The following is a 23,142-nucleotide window of genomic DNA, read 5'->3' as shown; positions in this document are numbered from 1 at the left end:
CTCGTGGACAGCAGGATGACCATGAGCCAGCACTGTGCCCTTATGGCTAAGAAGGCCAATGGCATCCTGGGGTGTATTAGAAGGGGGGTGGTTAGTAGGTCCAGAGAGGTCCTCCTTCCCCTCTACTCTGCCCTGGTGAGACCACACCTGGAATATTGTGTCCAGTCCTGGGCCCCCCAGTTCAAGAAGGACAGGGAACTGCTGGAGAGAGTCCAGCAGAGGGCAACCAAGATGATTAAGGGAGTGGAGCATCTCCCATATGAGGAAAGGCTGAGAGAGCTGGGTCTCTTTAGCTTGGAGAAGAGGAGACTGAGGGGTGACCTCATTAATGTTTATAAGTATATAAAGGGTGAGTGTCATGAGGATGGAGCCAGGCTCTTCTTGGTGACAGCCAATGACAAGACAAAGAGTAATGGGTTCAAACTGGAACACAAGAGGTTCCACTTAAATTTGAGAAGCAACTTCTTCTCAGTGAGGGTGCCAGAGCACTGGAACAGGCTGCCCAGGTATGTTGTGGAGTCTCCTTCTCTGGAGACATTCAAAACCCACCTGAACACATTCCTGTGTAACCTCTTCTAGGTGTTCCTGCTCCCACAGGCGGATTGGACTAGATGATCTTTTAAGGTCCCTTTCAACGCCTAACATTCTGTAATTCTGTGATTATATTTCTGTCTAGCTTTAACCAGAACCATTGCATGACTACACAGCACTTCTGGAGATATAAGGGAGCGGGTGCTATATGGGCAAGAAAAAGATCTTCACAGTGGCTCTTCTTTCCTTTGGCAGGAGGGCTTGCATACGTAATCCTAAACTGCTGATGAAATTGTGGCCTTGACCTTTCGCACAGCGGTCTTTGCTTTGATATCTGTTCTGCTCATACAAGAACCTATAGATGATAATTGATGGTCTCAATGAAAAGTAGGAAGGGAAAATGGACTGTCCCTCTACCTCAACATATGCCTATGAGCATCTACACACATGCATACAGGCACACGATTCAGGCCAAACCCCCATTATCATTGTTTGGGAGGCAGAGAAGCTGGTCTCTTATCAAACTTGTGGAAAAAAGTCACCTATTAATGAAAAGTAAAGGGCTAGGCAACTGTCACTCAGCACTAAAACTGTTAGCTGTCTGAGGTAGTAGCTGAAGGTTTGTAAGGATGTCATTGTACAGTCAGTCCTCCTTACAGGGACAGGTGAAGGGGTTATCCTACCCCTCAGATCTTCAGTGTGCTTTAATTTTGCACTTTCCTCTGCTCATGGTGGTGGGACTACAGCAGTACAAGTTTTAGCTGCATTCTCAAAAATGAATTATCTGCTATGACTTTACAGTAAGATGAAGCATCTGCAAAGGAAGTAAACATTTTTGTCTCAGCAGGTCTTTCAGTTGCTTTCTATTGCCTAACACTTTTAAATTCACAAGGACTTTTTAAATAAGGAGAAAAAATAGCTAGGAAAATATCTGAAAATGTTACCAGTTTTCCCATGCAGACTGTAGTCCAGCCATTGTTCTAATTAGCTTTAGAGCAAGGATAGCACCAAGCAACTAAAAAAAATACTGGGACTGAGACTATGGTGCTTATTCAGCCATAAACCAAAGGAGGATGAAGATTTGCTAAAGGATGTCTCCCATTTGAGGTCTGCAGAGTAGATATTTATTGGGCCTTGTAAAAATGAAAGCCCATATCCACTTACCTCCAGAAACACACTACTGAAAACAAGATAAACATCCTAATGGATTTAGCTAAGAAACAGTTCTATTTAAAAATAGTATTGAATCTGTAAAGATATATTAAAAAATTTACTTGGAATGTTACAACACTGATAATTATCCTGTTGTTTATCTGCCAGGAGCACTGGGACATCTGACAGCATTTAATTCAGACAACTCTTTCTTAACAAGCATAAAAGGCCTCTGAAAAGAAAACATTGCTCATTGCAGATTAAATATTTTGTTTGGTTTTTTGCTTGAAACTATTGTGAGAGAATGCTCTGAAAAACATTATGAACTCCACAGACAATCCCGAAGAAACGGCTTCAAACCAGGATGCGTGTAGAGCAGATGTTACCCTGCAGCGTCAGTAAGCTAGAAAGCACCTTCCTTAGTGTGAGGAAGACACCTTTCCACAGGGCCCTCTATCTCCCCACGTATGGGGAACTCTTTCTGGGATTTGGGAAGAGGCAAGATGCTGTGGGTCCCTTAATGCAAGGAAACAAATCCTCCTGCAGGATTTCTTCTGCTGGCAGGCTCCATGGCAGCTCTGCTGCCTGGCTGGAGCTTACCTCTAGGAGAAGTCTCAGCCACTTACATCCTGTCCAGATGGTCTTTTCCCTCATGCATCTCAGGAGCCAACAGCTGTAATAATTCCAAAGTACAACACACTGGCCTGATGGTGCAGGTTTTTCACATGGAGGTCATCCATGGGAAACCTGCCTGAGACTGATCCATGAGGCCTGACTTTCCTACAGGGTGGAAATAACAGTACAGAGATGGTTGTGCAAAGAGAAGACAGATGTGTCTAAAAAATGAGATGCATTTTGATGTTTTTTTTTTTTCTTGCATTATAATCAGCTAACCAGAGGCAGAAAGACAGTGAGAAGTACATTTTTGTGCCATGTTATCCTGGTGAAAGGTAAATTACAGGAAATATTCAGTGCCAATGTAGTGAGGAGATAAATAGGCAGCTGGTCAGCCTGCAAACCCTGTGGAAATAAGTGCAGAAGACGTGTAATGTGACCTTCATTAAGCTCCAGCAATGAACTGCAGCACAGATTCTCTTGCTCCACTGAGACAGGACAAGGCAGTAGCTAACACAAAAGGTGCGAACTGAGCAGTTTGATTTAATTTCCCATTAATATGCTTGTCAAAAACCTTTATACTTAATTGAGATCCCTTCTCCCAAAGATCTGTTACACCTTTCCAAAAGACAGCATATTTGAGAGCCCTTGAGCAGACACAAAAATGGCTAAAACGTTGCTTTGGACATGTGGAAATACATGAGTTTACACTGCCAAGGAAAATGTTCAAATCCTGAAAAAAAAATCTGTTTGGGAATTGCTCTAGCAGAAACTCTTTAGGTACCATTCTAGAGTGGTCTATGGCCAATGGTAATTGTTAGCAGAAAGTAAATTCTTCAGCATGTCTGTCTCTCCTGACTCTTCAAATAAACTGTCAGAAAATTGTTTTCCATGAGGACTGTAGCCAGTTGCAGGATTTAAATGAGCACAGGCACTCCTTCTTGCATATTCTAACTTTGAAATGCTCGACTTTATTATGTTACCTCTTACTAGAATACAATTTGCTATTTACAAATATAGCACTTATGTATTACTATATCATAGAAATATTCAAAAGTACAACTAAGCAAATACTTGTGTATGAATATCAGTAGGCAAATTAACATTAAGGAATGAAATATCACTGAATCGTTTTAAACATAGGATTAATACCATGGTTTAGTCATCTAGGTTTGACAGAACATCAGGCCGGCATAAATTTTTGTTACTGGGATGGCTGCCCAAACATAGAGCTCTCCCATGAAGTACAGCTTCACAGACTTATTGACTTCATTAGGTGAGCACATTAACATCTCCTTGGCTGTTATTAAAGGGCAGGTTCTGTAGAGGGAGGCCAGTTGGACATATGTAAGCACCATGACAAGGTCTCATAGTTGTCTCATAGGATGGAATGAATCCTTGAACCCAGAAGAACTGAAGATTTAAATAGGTCTTTTGCCTGCACATCCACCACATAGCAATTTTTCTCTATTCTTGATGACAGGGCAGGATACTTTCTTCCTGTGCAATATTATATCCAACAGAAGCATCGTTAAGTCTTTTGAATTGCACAAGTGTTTCATTTGCAACCAGATGGCAAGAAATAAACTCACTTCAGATTGCTTTCCAAAGACTGAAAGTCTTCTCCATTGTGTAGACAGCAATTTTCACTGTTTGTGTAATAAGGCATCCATCTCCCAAAGGCAAATGTCTAACACTTCCTAGTGACTCTGAAGGATAAGTGTTTCTTGTCCTAAACTAAATTATTATTTGAGAATATATAGAATACCCAACGTGCTCTAGATACCCTCTCCTCCCTCATCCTTATAGCTTTGTATTCCTAGAAACGCTGGCATTGCTAACCAAACCTACTGACTGCAACTGACAATCATATTCCAGACATATTTTTTCTGGAATTTATTGCTAACTGTTAAAGAGTTTCCTGTAATTTTGCATCAGAAGGAGCTACCGTTACTGGTTACCTCTGAAAACTTTGATATACTTGTTTTAAAGTGCAAAAAGGCATAATTTCAATTCTGTTTAATGTCTCATCTGAATGTTTAATGAATCCTATTGGAGGGCTAAAATAAAACGATGCATTAATAAGCATGTAATGACTACTTGTAACAGTCATAAAATGAGATGATACATCCATTCTTACCTCTTGCCATTCTGTAGGATACCAGGAGGGTGGACAGTCAAAACGATTACAGGCTTGCACGAGGGATGGCTTAGGTTTATAGCACAATTCATCTGCCAAAATCACAGTCTCGTTAGTCTCTCTTGATAGTAGATGAGAACAGAAGACATCCCGGGTCTGCAGTCCAACTCCACAGGTAAGACTGCAAGTGCTCCATTTCCCAATCTCCCATCTGTGAAGAGGTCAGGAGAGAAAACCTTAAGCACAGAATAATGTAACCTTAATTTTTGTCTATAATGACAGAGAGAGTGAAGAAGCAGAAAATGAAAGGGAATTCTCTTTCTCTGATCACTGTCACCCTTCTTGTAGCTGCAGGATGAGGCTAAGAAGAATATTTGCTGCTTCTCTGCATTTTTAGTTCTGTTAAAAGCCCTTTGACTTCAAGTCTTTGGCACTCCTGTGATATCACAAGAAAAATTTTGGTCCTAAATTAGAAGTTTTTGGTGCACAGGAGCCTGGCCAATGTATTTCAAGACCAAATGGATTTAATTAGCTGTTCTATTTTTTTCTGTCTTTAATAAAGAAGACAAAGATATTAACAAAGTCCATCAAAGGAATGTATCAATGAATTGCTGAGTAGAAGTTTCTTCCAGAAGATCCAGTTGTTGTGTTCCTGTTGTGTTCCTTTTCCTTACTGTGGAGCTAGGGAGTACTAGGGCCTTGAAACATGCAGCAGGAGAGTAGGGAGATCATCCTCAAACCTTGCGTCAACACCTGTTACTGAGCCAGTCCTTTTCTGCACTATCTATGTAAATCTTACATCAACAGGATTGGTGATAGCTGAATTTCAGTTCTCAACACACTAAAACCAGAGTTCTCCTGTTTGAGCCGTACTGAATACAACCCATAATTCTGTCAGCCATACACAGAAAATTGCTTAAAATATTAGGTGTTCCACTCTTGTAGTCTACTAGAAGGCACTTTAGAAATATGAAGAACTGTGTACACAAAAAATTCCTATGTTCAGAATGGGAATATATGAAAATATTCTTTCCATCATATTTACACAAACCACTACACTGACCTGGACATACTCCCACATCCAGAATGAAAGTATGAGAGCCAGATACTGCCACTTTTTCTAATCCTGAAGAATAGCTTCCTCTCCTGCATGATGTTACTGAAACTGATTGCTGGGGGAGTTAATTAAACATTCAGGACAAGGAAGACTCAGAGAACCTGCCCTTGAGGAAAGCAAAGCCAGGCAGAAACTGAAGAGACTGATTATGAAGAAAAACACCTTCAAACTCCAAGCGGTATAGAGGCAGACAATGAAGGGAATTTATGGAACATGTCAGCAGCGCGAAACACAATTTGTGGAAGAAGCAAGAGGAAAAACACTCGGACAGTCTGAGACCAGCAGTCAATGGAAACTGCTCAGCATGTTTAAAATCTATCATGTTAGTAAACACATTACAGAAATGTGGAAAAATGTTAAGGTTATGCCATTTTACAGTCACAGAACAATTCTAACTCCTCTGTCTAGGAGTTATGAAGTTGTTTTGAGCATTTGTTCCCCCCCTCTCACCAACACCCATAACAAATTGAAACAGCTGGTAGGTGAGAAATATTTTTTTTTCCCTTGATGATCATGCTGATTGACCAAAACCCACATTACTCCCCTTCTTTGCTCCATCTGCAGATTACATTTTCTGATTTTGTAACAGGACAGGATATGCCCTGAGCATCACTGTAAGCACTAATGACACTGTAGTTTGCTTTTAGACAACAGCCTTGCTTCTGCTAGTAACAATGACAAAAATATGTTCAACCCTGTCTAAGAATGAAAACATCTTGCACACTGAGTTAGAAGTTGCCATGGTCACTTTCCAGATCTTAATACGTAGAGGGCCACTAAAGCCTGATACATGTACTAGGAGCTATTTAGCAGTGGAATAGAAGTGACATCTGACAGCCAGTTAAACTGATCTGGAATATGTTCTCCATATGAATGATCTTGGAGTAGAGCTCTTCCCAGATTTTCCCATAAAATTTTTAGTCAGAATTAATGTGGGTGTCAGCTATCCATCATTTTTGGCAAAACCTAAAATAAGATATTTGAGTAAGTGCTGAAAAGAAGGCATTTTCTTATTTCAGAATCTATTTTGATACATGGTTAGTCACCAAAGTTCTTTTATTCAAGTAATGGTAATAGCTGTTGCCTCCAGCAACTCATTGTTTGTTATTTGTATAAGTGCTCAATGTTTCTGTTGGCAGTTCACACCTCAGTGGCCAGCAGGCCATGTAAATTCTTGAGAGATCTTGGCTTCTGCAGAAGAGGGTGTCTATTTCTTCTTCCAGAAAGAAATGCTGGGTTTCAGTAAAAAGAAAGGATTTGTTTTTCCAGCGTTTGAAATTTCTGTTGCAGGTTGCATCTGTTGTCCTACCCGTAACATCGGTTTGTTCAGAATTCTTTCCAGCTGCTTTAAACAGGAGATTCCTTAGAGGTGCTCAGGAAATATGAGGTCAAATTCTCTTTTACCCTTGTACTTTCCTAGTCCCCAGTGACTTTTACAGTCTTTCATGCATATAAAGTAAAAAAATGTAGAGTAGAGATGTGCAAAGGGGAGAAGGGATGTGCAAGGAACCAAATTCATAAATGATACATATGGTTGGCAGAATTTCAATCTCCTGAAAACCACAGAGATCAGTGGTAACCTCATAGAATAGAATCACAGGGCAGTAGAATTATTTTATAATAGCTAGAGGTGCTTGCAACACTTTGAACTTGTATTATCCCACTACATTTACAATTTAGTTTTTAAACTACTTGTACTGTTGGAAATAAGCCTCTTTTTTACAAAAAACAAACCAAAACCAAACAAACAGCTTATTTCCACCCCCACTCCCATCACTGAGCTTTCCTGTAGTAACATAAGTTTACCCTTACTGCAGAGTGTTATGTGATGCTAAACAAAATAAGTCTTGTCTAATTTCAAATGGTCCTTGTCTCTGTATGCCTGTCTCTTTTTAATTTTGGCCATACTGAACTGACTCTTCCAATGTGTACGTCATACAAAAAACAATACTGCCATAATGTCCTCCATTCATCCGACAGTGTCAGAATTAAAATTAAAGTAGGAAATGATCCTGTACTTAAAAAGATGAATACAGTAGTTACAACAGCACAATTCTTTTGTACGATTAACGTAAGTCTAAAAACATTAGCAACGGTCTCAAAAAACAGCTTACCATGCTATTTGTAACAATGGAAATTTTCTTGACATAGTGAACAAAAATTTCACATGCAAACCCTAAATTAATCATGTTATTTTTCAGTAAGTGTCAAGTTTTATGAGGGTCCAAACATTCAACTAGAATATAGCCTGGACATTTGTGATCAACTTCAAGTTTTCTAAAAGGAAAAGAAAAAAATTCTTCTAACACATACCATGATCGTGAACTCCTAAGTAGTTCTATACAGTTAATTTTAACTAGAAATCAACTTTCCTTCTTTCTTGTGACAGAATAAAAAATATCAATGTCATATTGTGCCCAAGCAGTTCAGGTGAGAACTGAAGGATCAAGTGAGTACGATCTTGTTCCTGGCCCTTTGCTGAACTCCAGAGGTGACTGGGACCAGAACTGCTGAAACATGGAGTAGTCTGTGAGTATGCAAATATACCTTTTGAGTCCAATGGGAAGACTCAAGCACTGGGGTGGATCAGATTCTTCTCCCATGTGTGTCTCAACTTCACATTTGCAAAATCGTAAGAATACTCTTTTTTGACATAAACTTCATCCATATTGTCTGTTTAGGTTGTGGTCCTGCAGCAGTGATAATGTCTTACTGTCTTTATCCCTAGCACAATAGGACTCCCAGCTTGATGGGAACCTCTAGACATTACTGTGTTACAGATAACAATAGGGACAACAATGCACTATTGCCTCAGTTTTGAAATGCCCCTCTCATTGCTACAGGAACTGAAGCCCACATAATAACTTTGCTAGCTAGGTAGACCAGAAAGTGGCACCAGCTACTAACCAGATACTCATGGCAGGAAAAGCTGCTAGAACTGGAGTTGTTGCCTGAGTGAAGCCATGACCCTTCTGAATAAAGTATTCTTGCACCACCATAGTCAGTCTGGAAAAAGTAAATGTAAGCAGAGTTTGAAAAATGTATACCCATGGGCCAAAACACTATGGAGTCAACGGCTTTGGATCAGTCACTGTATGCACAGTATATATGGTAAAAACGAAAAGCATTCTAAGCTGTTAGGTGTTATAAGTAAAGAATATTTTTTAGAGATATATGATTTTCATCCTGACACAATCCCTTCAAGCACTGCCAAGAAAATTGAACACTGCGCAGGAAAAGTAAACACCCTTTTACACACAGACCTCCCAAACTAGTTCTAAGGAAATGAAATTATTATCATTTTTATGTGGTTAAACCATATGAAAGTGATATAAAAGAACTCTTATTGTTTCTAAAATAAACATTCATCAGTGTGGAGACAGGTTTGCCTGGAAGCATCTTACTTAATATCTGACACCTGCCAGCATAGAGACGTCCCTCAGTGCATGAGGGCTCGGTGGCAGCTGTGTACATGTGCATGCAACAGACTGAGCAAACCCCATACAATATCAATAATGCCTTCCTCTTGTCGTCTGTCAATCTTCGTCTCCTGCAGACTCAGAAGCCTACTCAGAACCCATAGATGTCCTCCCTTTTGTGTTATCGATCTGGAGATGTGTTTGTGGCAAATGTCCCTGTAACAATGGTGTGAAGTGCTTTCTTATGTCTTTTTTAGCAGACATACCTCATGTTGAGTCAGTATTCCCAGTGTCAGGTCTTAAATACCACACAGAAAGCCACCTTGAGCTTTGGATAGCAGAGAGATTTACTGTCAACCATGTTTGGGTAGCATGCTTTCCTGCAGTGAAGCTTCAGGATTGAGATGAGGACTTCCAGGTCAGTTCCTGGCTTTAGAATCAAACTAGTCTCAAAGAAAGGGGCATAAAGCTAAGAATTTAACTATAACTAATTTTTCATTCAGCTGTTAAAACACTCATAAAATCAGACTGCTCCTTTGACCTGAAGTGTGAGAGCTGAGACCTCCACCTAAGTGTTTAAACTTGAATCTGAGACTTTAGGAAGTGATCTCCCTACTGCATTGGTTTGGTTTGTGTTAGAGAGAACATTGCAAATACATGTACAGTATAACCACACCTCAGAGGAAAACTGTGATTTAATTAAGCTTTTAAAAAGTTAGTACTTGATTAAGAAATAAAAATGAAAATGTAAAGCACTTTTAAATTGGCAGCAGCAGTAAGAGAAAAAAAATGCACGCTAAGTTCAAATCTGCTGTTCAGTGCCAGCCTGACAAAGTCTGATTTTCAGTATCACCAGCATTACAAGGGAGCTGAACAGGCAGGCAGGATTTCAGGAGATTATTGTGCACAGGGGAGAGTGAGGTGCTTTTCTTCAAAAAGCATCTTCCTTACAAGTGAAAGGAATCCATAAAAGAGATGCCTATGTAGCCAACACATGCAAGCAGATCAAAGTCACAGTGAGAGTGCTCTGGGAGCTGAAAGAAGTGGCCTGCGTTCACTCTGTACACTTATCAGTATTGATGAATATTGCAGCTCATTATAGCTGAAGGTGGCGGGGAGCCAGTATTTATATAACAGAGCTGAACAGAAGAAAACACAGGAGGAACTCAGAAGTCAGAGAAGAGCATAGGGTAAATGGAATATTCACCAACTCTACAAACAGCAATTTCTGTTGCTAGAGTAACCTTCTGACATGTTTCAAGCAATATATATAAGGTTCCTTACACTAAAAATGTCTTGCTGCCCTTTGAATTGAACACAGAGAGTATCAACAATTAGAGCAAGTCAGAAAAAAGGGTTTGTGTTTTTCTGCCAACACTTTGAACAGTGGGAGGTTGTCCACTGGGTCTTTCAGGGGACTACTCTAAGTTCAGAATGCATAACCACAGAAGAACATTAAAAAAACTTCAGGTAAGTGAGTTGATTTGGCAAAGAATTGTTTTAAGAGACTGACAGACATATTGGTTACTGAAAAGTACCTCAAAAGAGATATTAAGTGTGTCAGATAATTGTGGTACTGAGGTAAACATCAGAAATTGCTGTTTATAATGTAGCTACACACATCAGAATAGGCTTGATAGATAAATGAATACCAGTTTTTGTCTCAAGATTAGATTTGGGCTCATGCTTGAAATAGCAACTTCTTACAAGAAAGTTGTTCAGTATATTATGTGAGATGCAATGAAAATAAGTCCTTGGTAGCTCCTTTCAAAAATGAAGATAGGAAACAGTTGAGAAACAGAGTTAATTAGTACAAAGGTAGAGTTAAGTTGGTTAAGTAATACAGAGAGGAATAGTGGAATTTGAGGAATAGAACAGAAATGGTATAAATTGTGCTTGTAATAACAGATGTTAGAAACTGAATGAGGAGTGCAGGGAGGGACACACAGTTTGGGAACCCCAACGGCGCGGAATAATACCCCTTTCCCTAAACCTTCATTGAAGTAACGCAAAAACACAAGAACCACTAAATTATGAAATAAATTGTGCACATCAGTGTATGAAGCGTTCTCATATGATTCTGCTACAAAGAAGCAGAGGGCCAATTTAACATCCTGCTGCCCATGACAGAGCTACTTTATGTTGAAGACTCCCTGGCACTTTTCACACCAGTGCTCTCCATACTGTCTCATAAGCCAACACCTTTTTTTCTTAGGCCTAACTTCAAGCCATATGGAAAATGTTAAAAAACAGATGTTCCTGAAGGAGAAATCAAAAAGCTTACAGACACCAGAAAACAAAGAAAGAAAAAGCTCAGCCGGTGAGAAAGTTGTGCGATGCACTGATTACTTGTTATCTGAAATATCATCTAAAATGAAGCATTTTAAAAATGAGATAACAGAAAACGCACGTAGATGGCATGGAAAGAATATACAAGAAACCTGACTCTACAACCTGTAAGATCAATATTCATGAACACATGATTTTGTCCCACGGAATAACAAGACCCTTCTAAAATCTAAAGATGCCTTTGCTAAATGATCAGTGCAGGAAAGAAGTAAAGGAGGTGTCACTGGATTGAATGGACAAAGAAAGCAGATTCATGAATGAAACAGTGTTCAGATAACAGTGAGTGGGCTGAAGTAATTCTTTAGCAAGTCCAAGTTCATAAGCAGTACTACCACAAAGCCAGCAGATAACGTGAGCTTCTTGCTGACCTGGCTGGCAGCATTACAGTGATAATATTTTCATTAGGATGAACTGTTCCTGAACTATTTCACCAGTGCAGAAGGTACAAACAAGCTGTCTCTCAAAATCAGGCATACAAGGTTTTTCTCTAGCTTTTAAGCTGAGAGAGGGGAAAGGAGTTGAATTTACCCATATATAACTACATGGTAATGTGACTGAACTTGGGAAACTCCCAGTATCTCCCTATGTTTGAGTTCCCTTCAATGCCCTTCTTATAACATACCATTAGTAAGACAGTGCAAAAATTTTGTTCCACAGGCACATACCAACCTAATATTTCCTTTCTACTTTCCCATTTGAGATCCTGAAGCTGTGACTGATAACCTGTTTACTAACTCATTCACTCTTCTGCAACAGAAGATTTTTTTCCTCACACTGACATGCAGAGATCCAAACATGCAGGAGCTCCTCACACACAGCGAGGGGGCTCCAAACTCATGTTACACCCACAAATAACCAAAACAGCCACAGTTAACTACTCAGATTAATGGAAATGTCATGCAAGATATGATTCTGACTCAAAAAATGCACGGAAGTAAAAGTTACTACATTCAAAGCGATGGTGTCAGAAAGGTTATGATGTGTATAGGCAAATTTGTACTGAAACAGTTCATATCGTTATCCAAATAGGTATATTGATATAGGTTTTTCTGCAGAATCCACAGACTTCAGAACAGTGACTCAATACACTTCTCCTCTAACTTTCCCTGAATGGGAAACTGCCTTCGTCAATCACACACTTCTGTGTGAGTGGTTCAAGTCTTTCCCAAGGCTGTGAAGGACTAAGATCTACTAACAGCTGGTTACAGCATGGAATATAGGTCAGCTTGGTCACATTTCTAATACATAACTGCACATCACCACTCTACTCCATCAGAGAGACCTTCAATGCTTAACAATGTTAGCAAAGAGGCCAAAGGAGTGGAGATAATTGAAGATATAAATTTTCATGGACACAAATAGGAGGGCTTGCCATGCTTCTGCAAACATGACAGTCCTGCTTGGCAGATACAGCACTTTCTGTTTAATTGGGCTGGCTCCTTCTGTAAGTACTTAATTCACTCCAAATTGGATGGAAATGAAGAAGCCTCCTTCACTTATTCAATGTGTGAATGTACCTTTTCAAAGTTAGAGCCATAATTTTATTCTCCTTTTGCACACCTACCTTATCTTTTCATCCATAAACATTTATTGGTTTTAAAATATTGGGTATTCCTCAGACCACTACTATAGTAAGTTACTTCAGCAGTACTGTAAATGGAAGATATAATAGTGCTTTTCATTTCACCCCTTTTTCACAGTATCACAGTATGTTTGGGATTGGAAGGGACCTCAAAAGATCATCTAGTCCAATCCCCCTGCTGGAGCAGGAATGCCTAGGTGAGGTTGCACAGGAACATGTCCAGGCGGGTTTCGAATGTCTCCAGAGAAGGAGACTCCACAACCTCCCTGGGCAGCCTGTTCCAGTGCTCTGTCACCCTCACTGAGAAGAAGTTTCTTCTCAAATTTAAGCGGAACCTCTTGTGTTCCAGCTTGATCTCATTACCCCTTGTCCTATCATTGTTTGCCACCGAGAAGAGCCTGGCTCCATCCTCATGGCACTCACCCTTTATATATTTATAAACATTGATAAGGTCCCCCCTTAGTCTCCTCTTCTCCAAACTAAAGAGACCCAGCTCCCTCAGCCTTTCTTCATAAGGGAGGTGCTCCACTCCCTTAATCATCTTTGTTGCCCTACGGTGGAACCTCTCCAGCAGTTCCCTGTCCGTCTTGAACTGAGGGGCCCAGAACTGGACACAATATTCCAGATGTGGTCTCACCAGGGCAGAGTAGAGGGGAAGGAGGACCTCTCTCGATCTACTAACCACCCCCCTTCTAATACACCCCAGGATGCCATTGGCCTTCCTGGCCACAAGGGCACGGTGCTGGCTCATGATCATCCTGTTGTCCACCAGGACCCCCAGGTCCCTTTCCCCTACACTGCTCTCTAATATGTAATTTCCCAACCTATACTGGAACCTGGGGTTGTTCCTGCCCAGATGCAGGACTCTACACTTTCCCTTGTTAAATTTCATTAGGTTATTCCCCACCCAACTCTCCAGCCTGTCCAGGTCCCGCTGGATGGCAGCACAGCCTTCTGGCGTGTCAGCCACTCCTCCCAGCTTAGTGTCATCAGCAAACTTGCTGATAGTACACTCTATTCCCTCGTCTAAATTGTTAATGAATATATTGAATAATATTGGCCCCAGTACTGACCCCTGAGGCACTCCACTAGATACTGGCCTCCAACTAGGCTCTGCACCATTGACTACCACTCTCTGGCTTCTCTCCTTAAGCCAGTTTGCAACCCACCTCACTACTCTATTGTCTAGACCACACCTCCTCAACTTAGCTGTGAGGATGCTGTGGGAGACCGTGTCAAAGGCTTTACTGAAGTCAAGGTAGACCACATCCACTGCTCTGCCATCATCCATCCACCTTGTCACATTCTCATAAAAGGCTATGAGGTTGGTCAAGCATGCCTTACCCTTGGTGAAGCCATGCTGACTGCCCCTAATAACCCTATTATCCTTGATATGCCTTGGGATGGACCAAGGATAAGCTGTTCCATTACTTTCCCAGGGACAGAGGTGAGGCTGACCGGTCTATAATTACCTGGGTCCTCCTTCTTGCCCTTTTTGAAGACTGGAGTGACATTTGCTTTCCTCCAATCCTCAGGCACCTCCCCCGTTTCCCAAGACTTGGCAAAGATGATGGAGAGCAGTCCAGCAATGACTTCAGCCAGCTCCCTCAGCACCCACGGATGCATCCCATCTGGATGTCCAGACTATTTAATTGCTCCCTAACCCAGTCCTCATCAACTAAAGCAAACTCCTCCATTGACCTGGCTCCATCCGGGGTCTCAGGGGTACAGGGCTCCCCAGGACAGCCTCCAGCAGAGTAGACAGAGACAAAGAAGGCATTCAGTAATTCTGCCTTCTCTGTATCTTCTGCCACCAGGGCACCCACCCCATTCATCAGTGGGCCTACATTGCCTCTGGTATTAGTTTTATCTGCTATGTATTTGAAAAAGTTCTTTTTGCTGTCCTTGACCCCTCTCACCAGCTGTAATTCTAAGGAGGCCTTGGCTATCCTAGCTGCCTTCCTACATCCTCTAACGGCAGCCTTATATTCCTCCCAAGTGGCCAGCCCCTGCTTCCGTGACCTGTAAACTCTCCTCTTCTGCTTGAGCACACCCAACAGATCCCTATTCAACCACGCAGGCCTCCTGGCTCCCTTCCTTGACTTCCTACGTGTGGGGATGCTCTGATCCTGAGCGGGGAAGAAGAAATCTCTGAATGCAATCCAGCTATCTTGGGCCTCTTTTCCTTCAAGCAGTCTTGCCCATGGGATTTCCCCCAGCAATTGCTTGAAAAGGCCAAAGTTAGCCCTGCTAAAGTCCAGGGTTGCAATTCTACTTGCTATTCTGTTCCTGCCACCCAAGATGCTGAACTCCACCATCCCGTGGTCACTGCAACCCAGGCAGCCCTCAACCTTTACTGCTTCAACCAGACCCTCCTTGTTAGTGAGGATGAGATCCAGCAGTGCACCTCTCCTAGTCGGCTCCTCCACCATCTGCATGAGGAAGTCATCGTCAATGCACTGGAGGAACATCCTGTACTGTGGCTGGCTGGCTGAATGGTCCTTCCAGCAAACATCAGGGAAGTTAAAATCCCCCACAACAACCAGGGCCTGTGACTGTGAGGCCACTCTCAGCTGCCCATAGAAGGCCTCATCAACTTCCTCAGCCTGATCTGGTGGCCTGTAACAGACGCCCACAACAGTGTCACCCCTGCCAGCCTGCCCCTTGATCCTGACCCATACACTCTCAACTTGCTCGTCATCCACTCCTGGGCAGAATTTAGTACATTGTAGTTGCTCTCTCACATAGAGAGCAACTCCACCACCATGCCTGGCTGGCCTGTCTTTCCTGAAAAGGGCATAGCCATCCATGACCACATTCCAGTCATGTGAACTGTCCCACCATGTTTCTGTAATTGCCACCAGATCATAATCTCCCGACCGAACACAGGATTCTAACTCCTCCTGCTTATTCCCCATGCTGCGCGCATTGGTGTACAGGCATTTCAGAGAGCAAGCAGAGCACACCAATTTCTCCCTAGGGGCATAGGAGGCCACCCGGTCCTCATCAGTTTTATAATGCTGCCCCACTGGGACAAGCCCAGCTACAACCCCATCCCCCTTCGAGCCTAGCTTAAAGCTCTCCAAATGAGCCCAGCTAATTCCCGCCCCAGCATCCTTTTGCCCCTGCGAGATAAACCTTTCCCACGTGACACTGTCCGGACTGGTGTCTTATAAAACTAATCATTATCAAAAAATCCAAAGCCCTGACTGTAGCACCAGTCTTGGAGCCAGCCATTAAGAGACTGAATTTTCCTATTCCATCCCAAATTGTCACTAGAAGATGGAAGGAGTGAAGAGAAGATCACTTGAGCCCCTGAGTCTTTCACCATCCTTCCCAAGACCTTGAAATCGTTCTTCATTCCCCTCAGACTACGGGAAGCAGCTTCCTCCCCATCTGTCTGGAAGACCAGCAGCGGGCAGTAGTCTGTTGGGTGCACCAGTCTGGGGAGCTCTCTAGCAATATCCTTGATCCGGGCTCCAGGCAGACTACAAACTTCCCTAAGATGAGGGTCAACTCTGCATATTGGGCCCTCTGTCCCTTTCAGAAGGGAATTTCCTATTACAATCACCCTTCTTTCTTTCTTATCAGAGGCAGTCTTAAGTTGTGAAGTCAACCGCCTCTTCCTATGTGATCTTGTAGGCAGGCTTGGCACCACCTCCCCACCTACCTCTTCTTCAAGATCCAGGGCCTCAAACCTATTACGGAGGGGCACCTGGGGAGACAAAGCAGGCAGGGAGGGCGGCTGCCCGTGACGCCGAACCGGAATACACTTCCAACCCTCGTCATCTTTTAGGTCCCCTACCTCTGCCCGACAGCAACAAGGGTGGGGCCGTCTCAGGACTTCCACCTCTGTCCGAGAGGGCAGGAGGTCCATCTCCTTTTGGGGGGTACCTCCCTGGGACCTTTCCGACTGGCACATCAGGGTGTAACTCCACCAGTCGATCTCCCTTTTGCACTCCCTGATGGTCCTCAGCGTCTCAACCTCCTCCTTAAGTTTCACAACCATGTCAAGCAGATCTTGCACCTGCTCACACCTCACACGGGTGGACTGCTGGCCTCCCTCCCCTGGCAGCAGCAGGCTCTGGCACTCCCTGCAGCCGGAGACCTGAACAGCCACCGTTTGGGACAGAACCTCCTCAGTCTGCGTTGCCACAGTCTGTTTCAGACAAGCTCTCCTCCTGGAGGCGACCATGGTCGTCAGCAGTCTGGGATGCTGGCAATAAGTTAGAGGGGCTGACAAGCGACAAGTGCTCTCTGCACACTGCTGCACAAGCTACCACACCCACTGCTGCAGCACAGTGTGGGTGGGACTCACCTGCTACACAAGCTGGTTGCTCCTCCCTTGCACCTGGTGGGCAGAGACTAGTCGCTGCCCTCCTAAAGGCTTTTTCAAGGCAAGGGGGGGGTGTGGTCACCGTCACCATGTGAACGCCCCCCGCCACGTCAGCCGCTCTCTCGCAATGGCTGCCGGGGCTGCGGGGATCGGGACTCGCCGGGAATCACGCTGTCCCTGTACGTTTCCCTCTGAGCTTCCTAATCTCGGCTGAACTTCGTGGTTGGCTGAACCCCGCCGGCTCCGGCTCTCGCTGGGCTGGCTCCGATCAGCTGACTGATCGGAGGCGATGACACATAGTAAAAATCAACTATTTGTAAGACCCTGTAGCTTATTTCACAGGTTAATGCTGCAGTGAGAAAGTCAATCCTGGCCACTGTGCTATAAAACATTTCACTTAACTTCATACTTGGCACAAGAGCAGAGACATGCTCTTTATCGTCACTGTTGAGAAAGCTTTATTTCGAGAGTGAAATCCCACTGTTGAGGCAATAAATTAATACTCAAGAAAGTTAAGAATAAATGTAGAGAAAAAAATATAAGTTAACACATGACAAACTGAAGTGAGAGCATATTTGTCCAAAATACTGACAAATACCAAGAGACAGTGAATATTAAATTCTGGTTAGCATGGGCATTACAGAAGGGTGGAGAGAAGCAGACTGTATTAAGATGAGTAAACCCGGGAAATTAGCAGTGACAGGAAAAAAAATAAAGAAGAGAAATTGTCATCTATAGAGGGCCTCACTAAGTCCTTACCATGATTTTAAGCTCACGCTCATCATAAACCATGCTATAAAAAAACCTGTGTTAGGGCATGGTGAGATTGTTTGGAAACAAGGGTGTACTAACTTGGTGAAGCTTGTGACCTGGAGATTTGTGTAGTGGAAAACAGCCCATCTAGGTGTATCAGATCCTGAATAAGAAGTCTCATCTACCATTATTTGAAGTAAGAAGAAAGCATGATGTGAGCTATTAAAAAAAAAACAATTGCTCTCTAATACTTTATGAACATAGTACTCTGAATGAAATATCAACTGAAATGGAGGAAAATGTCTGTGAGTGAAATCTGATCTAATGGAGGAACCATCATATTATTTAAAAAAGTAAAATGTCTGAAGAACAGGTGTAAAATTTTAAACTAGAAGAGCTGGAGGCAAGATTGTGATGTAGACTCCAGAGCTGCCCCACTGACCCTGGCAACTTGCAAGTTGCTTCGTTTCATACTTAGATGTGACACACATGGCTGAAAAGGACCATTCCCTATGGGTCTCCTTGGTGACTTCACTGTCATTGCTTTCTAGTAAGAGACACTGAGGAGCATGCAGTTACTGCTCCACCACAGACAACACATCCAGCAAGAAAAGGGAAGGAAGGGCTGTCAGAAACACCTTGGATGATCTCTTAACAAATGGAGAGAGTACAAACAGGGACATCATATTATAAAACTATATATATCAAAAAGGGGGAGAGAAAGATAAATGTGTTTATGTCACAAACTAATACCTTTTAAGGCCAAGGTGGTATTACCGTAGTGCAAAGTAGACACGAAGGTAGTGCAGGTACAACATAACAGAGCCACCTAAGGACAGATATTTAGACATATTTGTACAATCCCATCTTTAGCAAAGTAAATCTAGACAAAAAAATGGGATTATGATTCTCTCACTGAGCCCATGACTTCTGTTTAAGCTGTTTCTTGATCTAAAGGCTTAAAATAATCTACCCTGTGACAGCATAATCCAGAGGTGGGCTATGAAGATGACGAGGGGTCTGGAGCACCTTTCTTATGAGGAAAGACTGAGAGAGCTGGGTCTGTTCAGCCTGGAGAAGAGAAGCTGAGAGAGGATCTTATAAATGTTTATTAATATCTCAAGGGTGGGAGTCAAGATGATGGGACCAGACTCCTTTCAGTGGTGTCTACTGACAGGGTGAGGGGAAACAGGCATAGACTGAAGCATAGAAGGTTCCGTCTGAATATGTTGAGAAAGTTCTTTACTCTGAGGATGCCAGAGCACTGGGACAGGCTGCCCAGAGAGGTTGTGGAGTCTCCTTCTCTGAAGACATTCAAATCCCACCGGGACACATTCCTGTGCGACCTGCTCTGGGTGAACCTGCTTTAGCAGGTGGGTTGGACTAGATGATCTACAGAGGTCCCTTCCAATCCCAACCACTTTGTGATTCTGTGATTCCTTCTAATGTCTGATTCTCCAGCCTTCTCCATCAATGGTTCAAGCTGTGGCCTATGATCCTGGGAGGTTGTGTGGACTACATCTTAAGAAGCTGTCAAAGACATTTTCAATGCACTTCAGTTCAAAATAGACTTAAATACATCCCACTTAAAAAATTCAGGGGTTTGTGAGGGGTTGGAAATCTTTCTGTGGCACAACAACGCAACAATACTACACTTCATTAATGCTAATTCTAACTTACACCTCTGAGAAAAGACTGCAACAAAACAAGAACTGTTATCTCCTGCCAGTAAGTTTATACTGCAGTACCTGCGAACATAACAAGTTGCAAATCTTTTAACCTTTTTCATGAACTAGACAGAGATGCTCTAATATTTCGCCTGAGCAATGCAAAACACATATGCACACTCTCATGCACAGAGGTCACCTTTAATGGATTAGAGAAATCTCCGGCCTTTCCACACATATTGAACTCATTTCATGTTGTTGATGGGAGCACATCTTACACTAAGTCTGACCTACCAGCAACCTAATGTCTCATGTTGATTTTTTTCTCCTTTATAGTTTGGTTTCATCTGGGAAATGAAATAGAGCAAAACAGATGGATGATACTGAATTAACCAAATAAACATCAAAATAATAACAGGTAATTTATTACACAAAACAAGCAGATCAAGGGGAAAAAAAGAAGAAAAAGAACAGGGAAAAAAAAAAAAAATTGTGCCATGAGCTAGAACCCAGTCTAACTCATGCTATCTTGACACTTCAGTCAGGTATCAGGACCAGTCAGATGGTTTTGTGTCTTTTCTTGCTAACAACAGAGGTTTCAAGGAGTAGAGAGGGAGTTCTGGGGTGAAATCATGTGCTACTCCTAGAACTCTCTGGGTTTTGTTTGTTTGTTTGTTTGTTTGTTTGTTTTGGTTTTTGTTTGTTGTTGTTGTGTGTGGTGTGGGTTTTTTTTTTTAAGTTTTGTAGCATTCTGCTTTTTTTTTTTTTTTTTTTTGTACAGGAATAAAAGCTCAGTTCTGAAAATATGCAAGAACAAAGCTGTAGAAATTGCTTGGAATTTCCTCCATTTTCAGCCATCTGGCTTTCATTGCTTTTCTTCTTTCTCTGCTCCTTCATACGTGTTTACCAAATCTTTTCAACACGCGTTGACCAAGCTATTGAGCAGTTATAATTAATAACACAGTTACAGCTTTCTCTTTCACCTCTTTGGTAGAGTTTGTTGGCTCACCATGAGGTGCTCATGCTGTTGTTGTTATAAACAACAGCAATTATATCTGATTAGATGATGACTGCCTCTGTCTTTTGGGTTGTGGAGGCTGCGGAAAAACATCTTGGATATGAGTCATTTTGTTGTTGAAAACAGTAAAACCAACATTGAAACAGGGTTTTCTGATTGTTTTTGGAGTAATTTAAAATACAAACATAGCAATTAGCAAAATTGAGTGATCTGCCCTTTAATTTTTTGAGCTTAGAGAAGAAACTCCTAGACACTGAACAGCTATTTTGCATTTAGTTCTGGGAAGACTCTGCTCTGCTCAAGTATTGCTATGTAATTCATGAAGTGATACAGTGTGATTGGCACAAAACAAGTTACTGATAGAATGAATTAAAATGGTCATAGTCTTCATTCCTCCCTTTTCTGAAGAAAGCATGCTGGGTTTCCCAGTACATCAAAACAGCCTATATAATTTTTATAGAAATATCAAAAGGTATAACAACTTAATAACATGAAATTTTACACTGTAACTACTCTGCTGAAAATCAGTTTTTAGCTCCCAACTTAGCAATGAGCTCCACAGAGTTTCACTATTTCTTAGTCCAGTGCAAAATGGGAAGTTTTGTTATACTGTTTTCCCTGAAAAAGGGGACTGGGCTTATTTGCTGCTATTGTTCTTGAAGAAATGGGCAAAAACCTCTCAGTAAAGTCTGAAACCACAGGAAACTCAGCTTCATTGGGATTTGAACATGGATGCAATCTTGTAGTTTTTGTGTGTAACTCTTCCTGGTTTTCTTCTGTCTTTTGTAAGAATTTAAAGCACGAGATTATGCTGACTCCATACAGCTGTGAATATCTTAAGACAGATTTTTGTGGTTTATTGTGTCTCTCTTCAATGGACTCAGAATAGTAATATGCTAAGATATTAAGCCAGTATTTCACTGGAAATTATAAAGCTCTCTCAGCTGCTATACAAGCATCATCTCCTTTCAGTGTTTCCATAAATCTGAAGTATTGCCAGTACATTCTAGCTTTTATAATATTTTGTTCCAGAAGAGAACAGAGCAATTAGGAACTGAAGATGATGATACCACAGGTTAATTTCAAGATGAAGCATTAAGTGGCTAATGAATTCTAGTCTATCCATATTTATTCTCAGCAGGGAGCAAAAAGAACAGCATCAGTCAAGATCCCCTTAGCATCACTCTTCTTAACTGTCAAAAAAGAAAGACGAAACAAAACCAGAATGAAATTCCTCTTCCATGACTAGTCCTACAATATGTATCTTGAGGTGTATGCCTTCTGACCCTCTAGAAAGGTTGACTAGATTTTGTGGTTCAATGCTTTTGTTTATCTGTATGAAATCAGCTAAACCAAGTGTTGACCAGGAAAGGCTTATATGACTAACACTTTGAGAGGCTACAGATAATGCCATATGTAATTAAAAGTGCCAGCAGCAGAAGCAACATTAAGCTTGGAATTTCTAATTTTTTAAATGTTTTCTCTCTTAAACTAAGCAAGATCTTTAACTGTCTTAAATTCTAGACATAGACATTGAATTCTGAGCATACTGGGCTGTTTCGGTTCCAGAAACATCACTGGAATAATTTTTCCAAATATGTTAGGAAGGAATTTTTGTTCTCTCGGGTGAGACTTCTCAACTTTTTCTTCATGCTGTGGACAACATTCCCTTGTCCACTGAGACATTTGTCACCATCTCAGTTGTCTTTTCAGCAAACTGCTTCCTCTACCAACCACAACTGTTTGCTCCAATAGTGGCTTACACATCAAGGCCAATTTAGAAAAGTTTTTTTTTTTTTTAAATATATTTTTAGCTTCTGTTAATGCACTTTAGCAGCTGGAAAACAGAGAGAAGAGCCAACACTATGAGACCAGCCAGCTCTCTCTATAAGCCATCAGCAAAAGCTCTGGGAAGTATCAGTGGCTCACAGATCACATTTTGGGAACTTCTGTAACTGGGATCTAAATTCACAGCTACAGTGCATTATAAATTTTGGACTTGTCAGTCAGTAGCGATGCCTTCATCAGCATTCATAAGGGCAGTATTTTAGCCTAAATTTCCATCATATTCCCGGATCAGGATTTCTGAATTAGAACCCTGAAACATACTAAGATTAAAACAAAGACAAAAGCCTAAAGCCTTTATATTTTTTCTTTTTTTTTTTTTTTCCTGTATTCTCTTTGGAAGTCTTAAGAATGCCATAATTAATGGTTATAAAGAAGTTGTTATTATAAACTAAACACTATCAGTTTAATTAATATATGATTGTATTTAATACAGTGGCATTAGTAGACATAACACTTGAGAAGCTCCAGGAAATAAGGAAGTTGCCCTGTCACAGCCTGCCTGGGAGACCCATCAACTTTCCTTCTTGCTCCTCGTTCCATTAGCCATACTGTCTGCTGTCTGCAGCCTTGAGTTTTAGGCTTACTTGCTCTTACCAGAGAAACCATTTTGCAGAA

The 23,142-nt window shown here is 41.7% G+C and overlaps 1 protein-coding gene across 5 annotated transcripts in view; it reads right to left on the bottom strand.

Annotated features, from left to right (window-relative positions):
* The window catches only part of ADAMTSL1 (ADAMTS like 1), a 438,476-nt gene that overhangs the window by 54,896 nt on the left and 360,438 nt on the right, over nt 1-23,142 (bottom strand). For all 5 annotated transcript variants that reach the window (XM_065046188.1, XM_065046189.1, XM_065046190.1 and 2 more), the window contains one exon: nt 4,439-4,649. In XM_065046188.1, coding sequence (XP_064902260.1) covers nt 4,439-4,649 — 211 coding nt within the window. The remainder of the gene's footprint in view (nt 1-4,438; nt 4,650-23,142) is intronic.

Source organism: Columba livia, chromosome Z (assembly GCF_036013475.1).
Source record: "Columba livia isolate bColLiv1 breed racing homer chromosome Z, bColLiv1.pat.W.v2, whole genome shotgun sequence".
Lineage (NCBI taxonomy): Eukaryota > Metazoa > Chordata > Aves > Columbiformes > Columbidae > Columba > Columba livia.
Note: the sequence above shows the minus strand (reverse complement) of the source record. Positions and strands in the feature narration are given on the sequence as shown.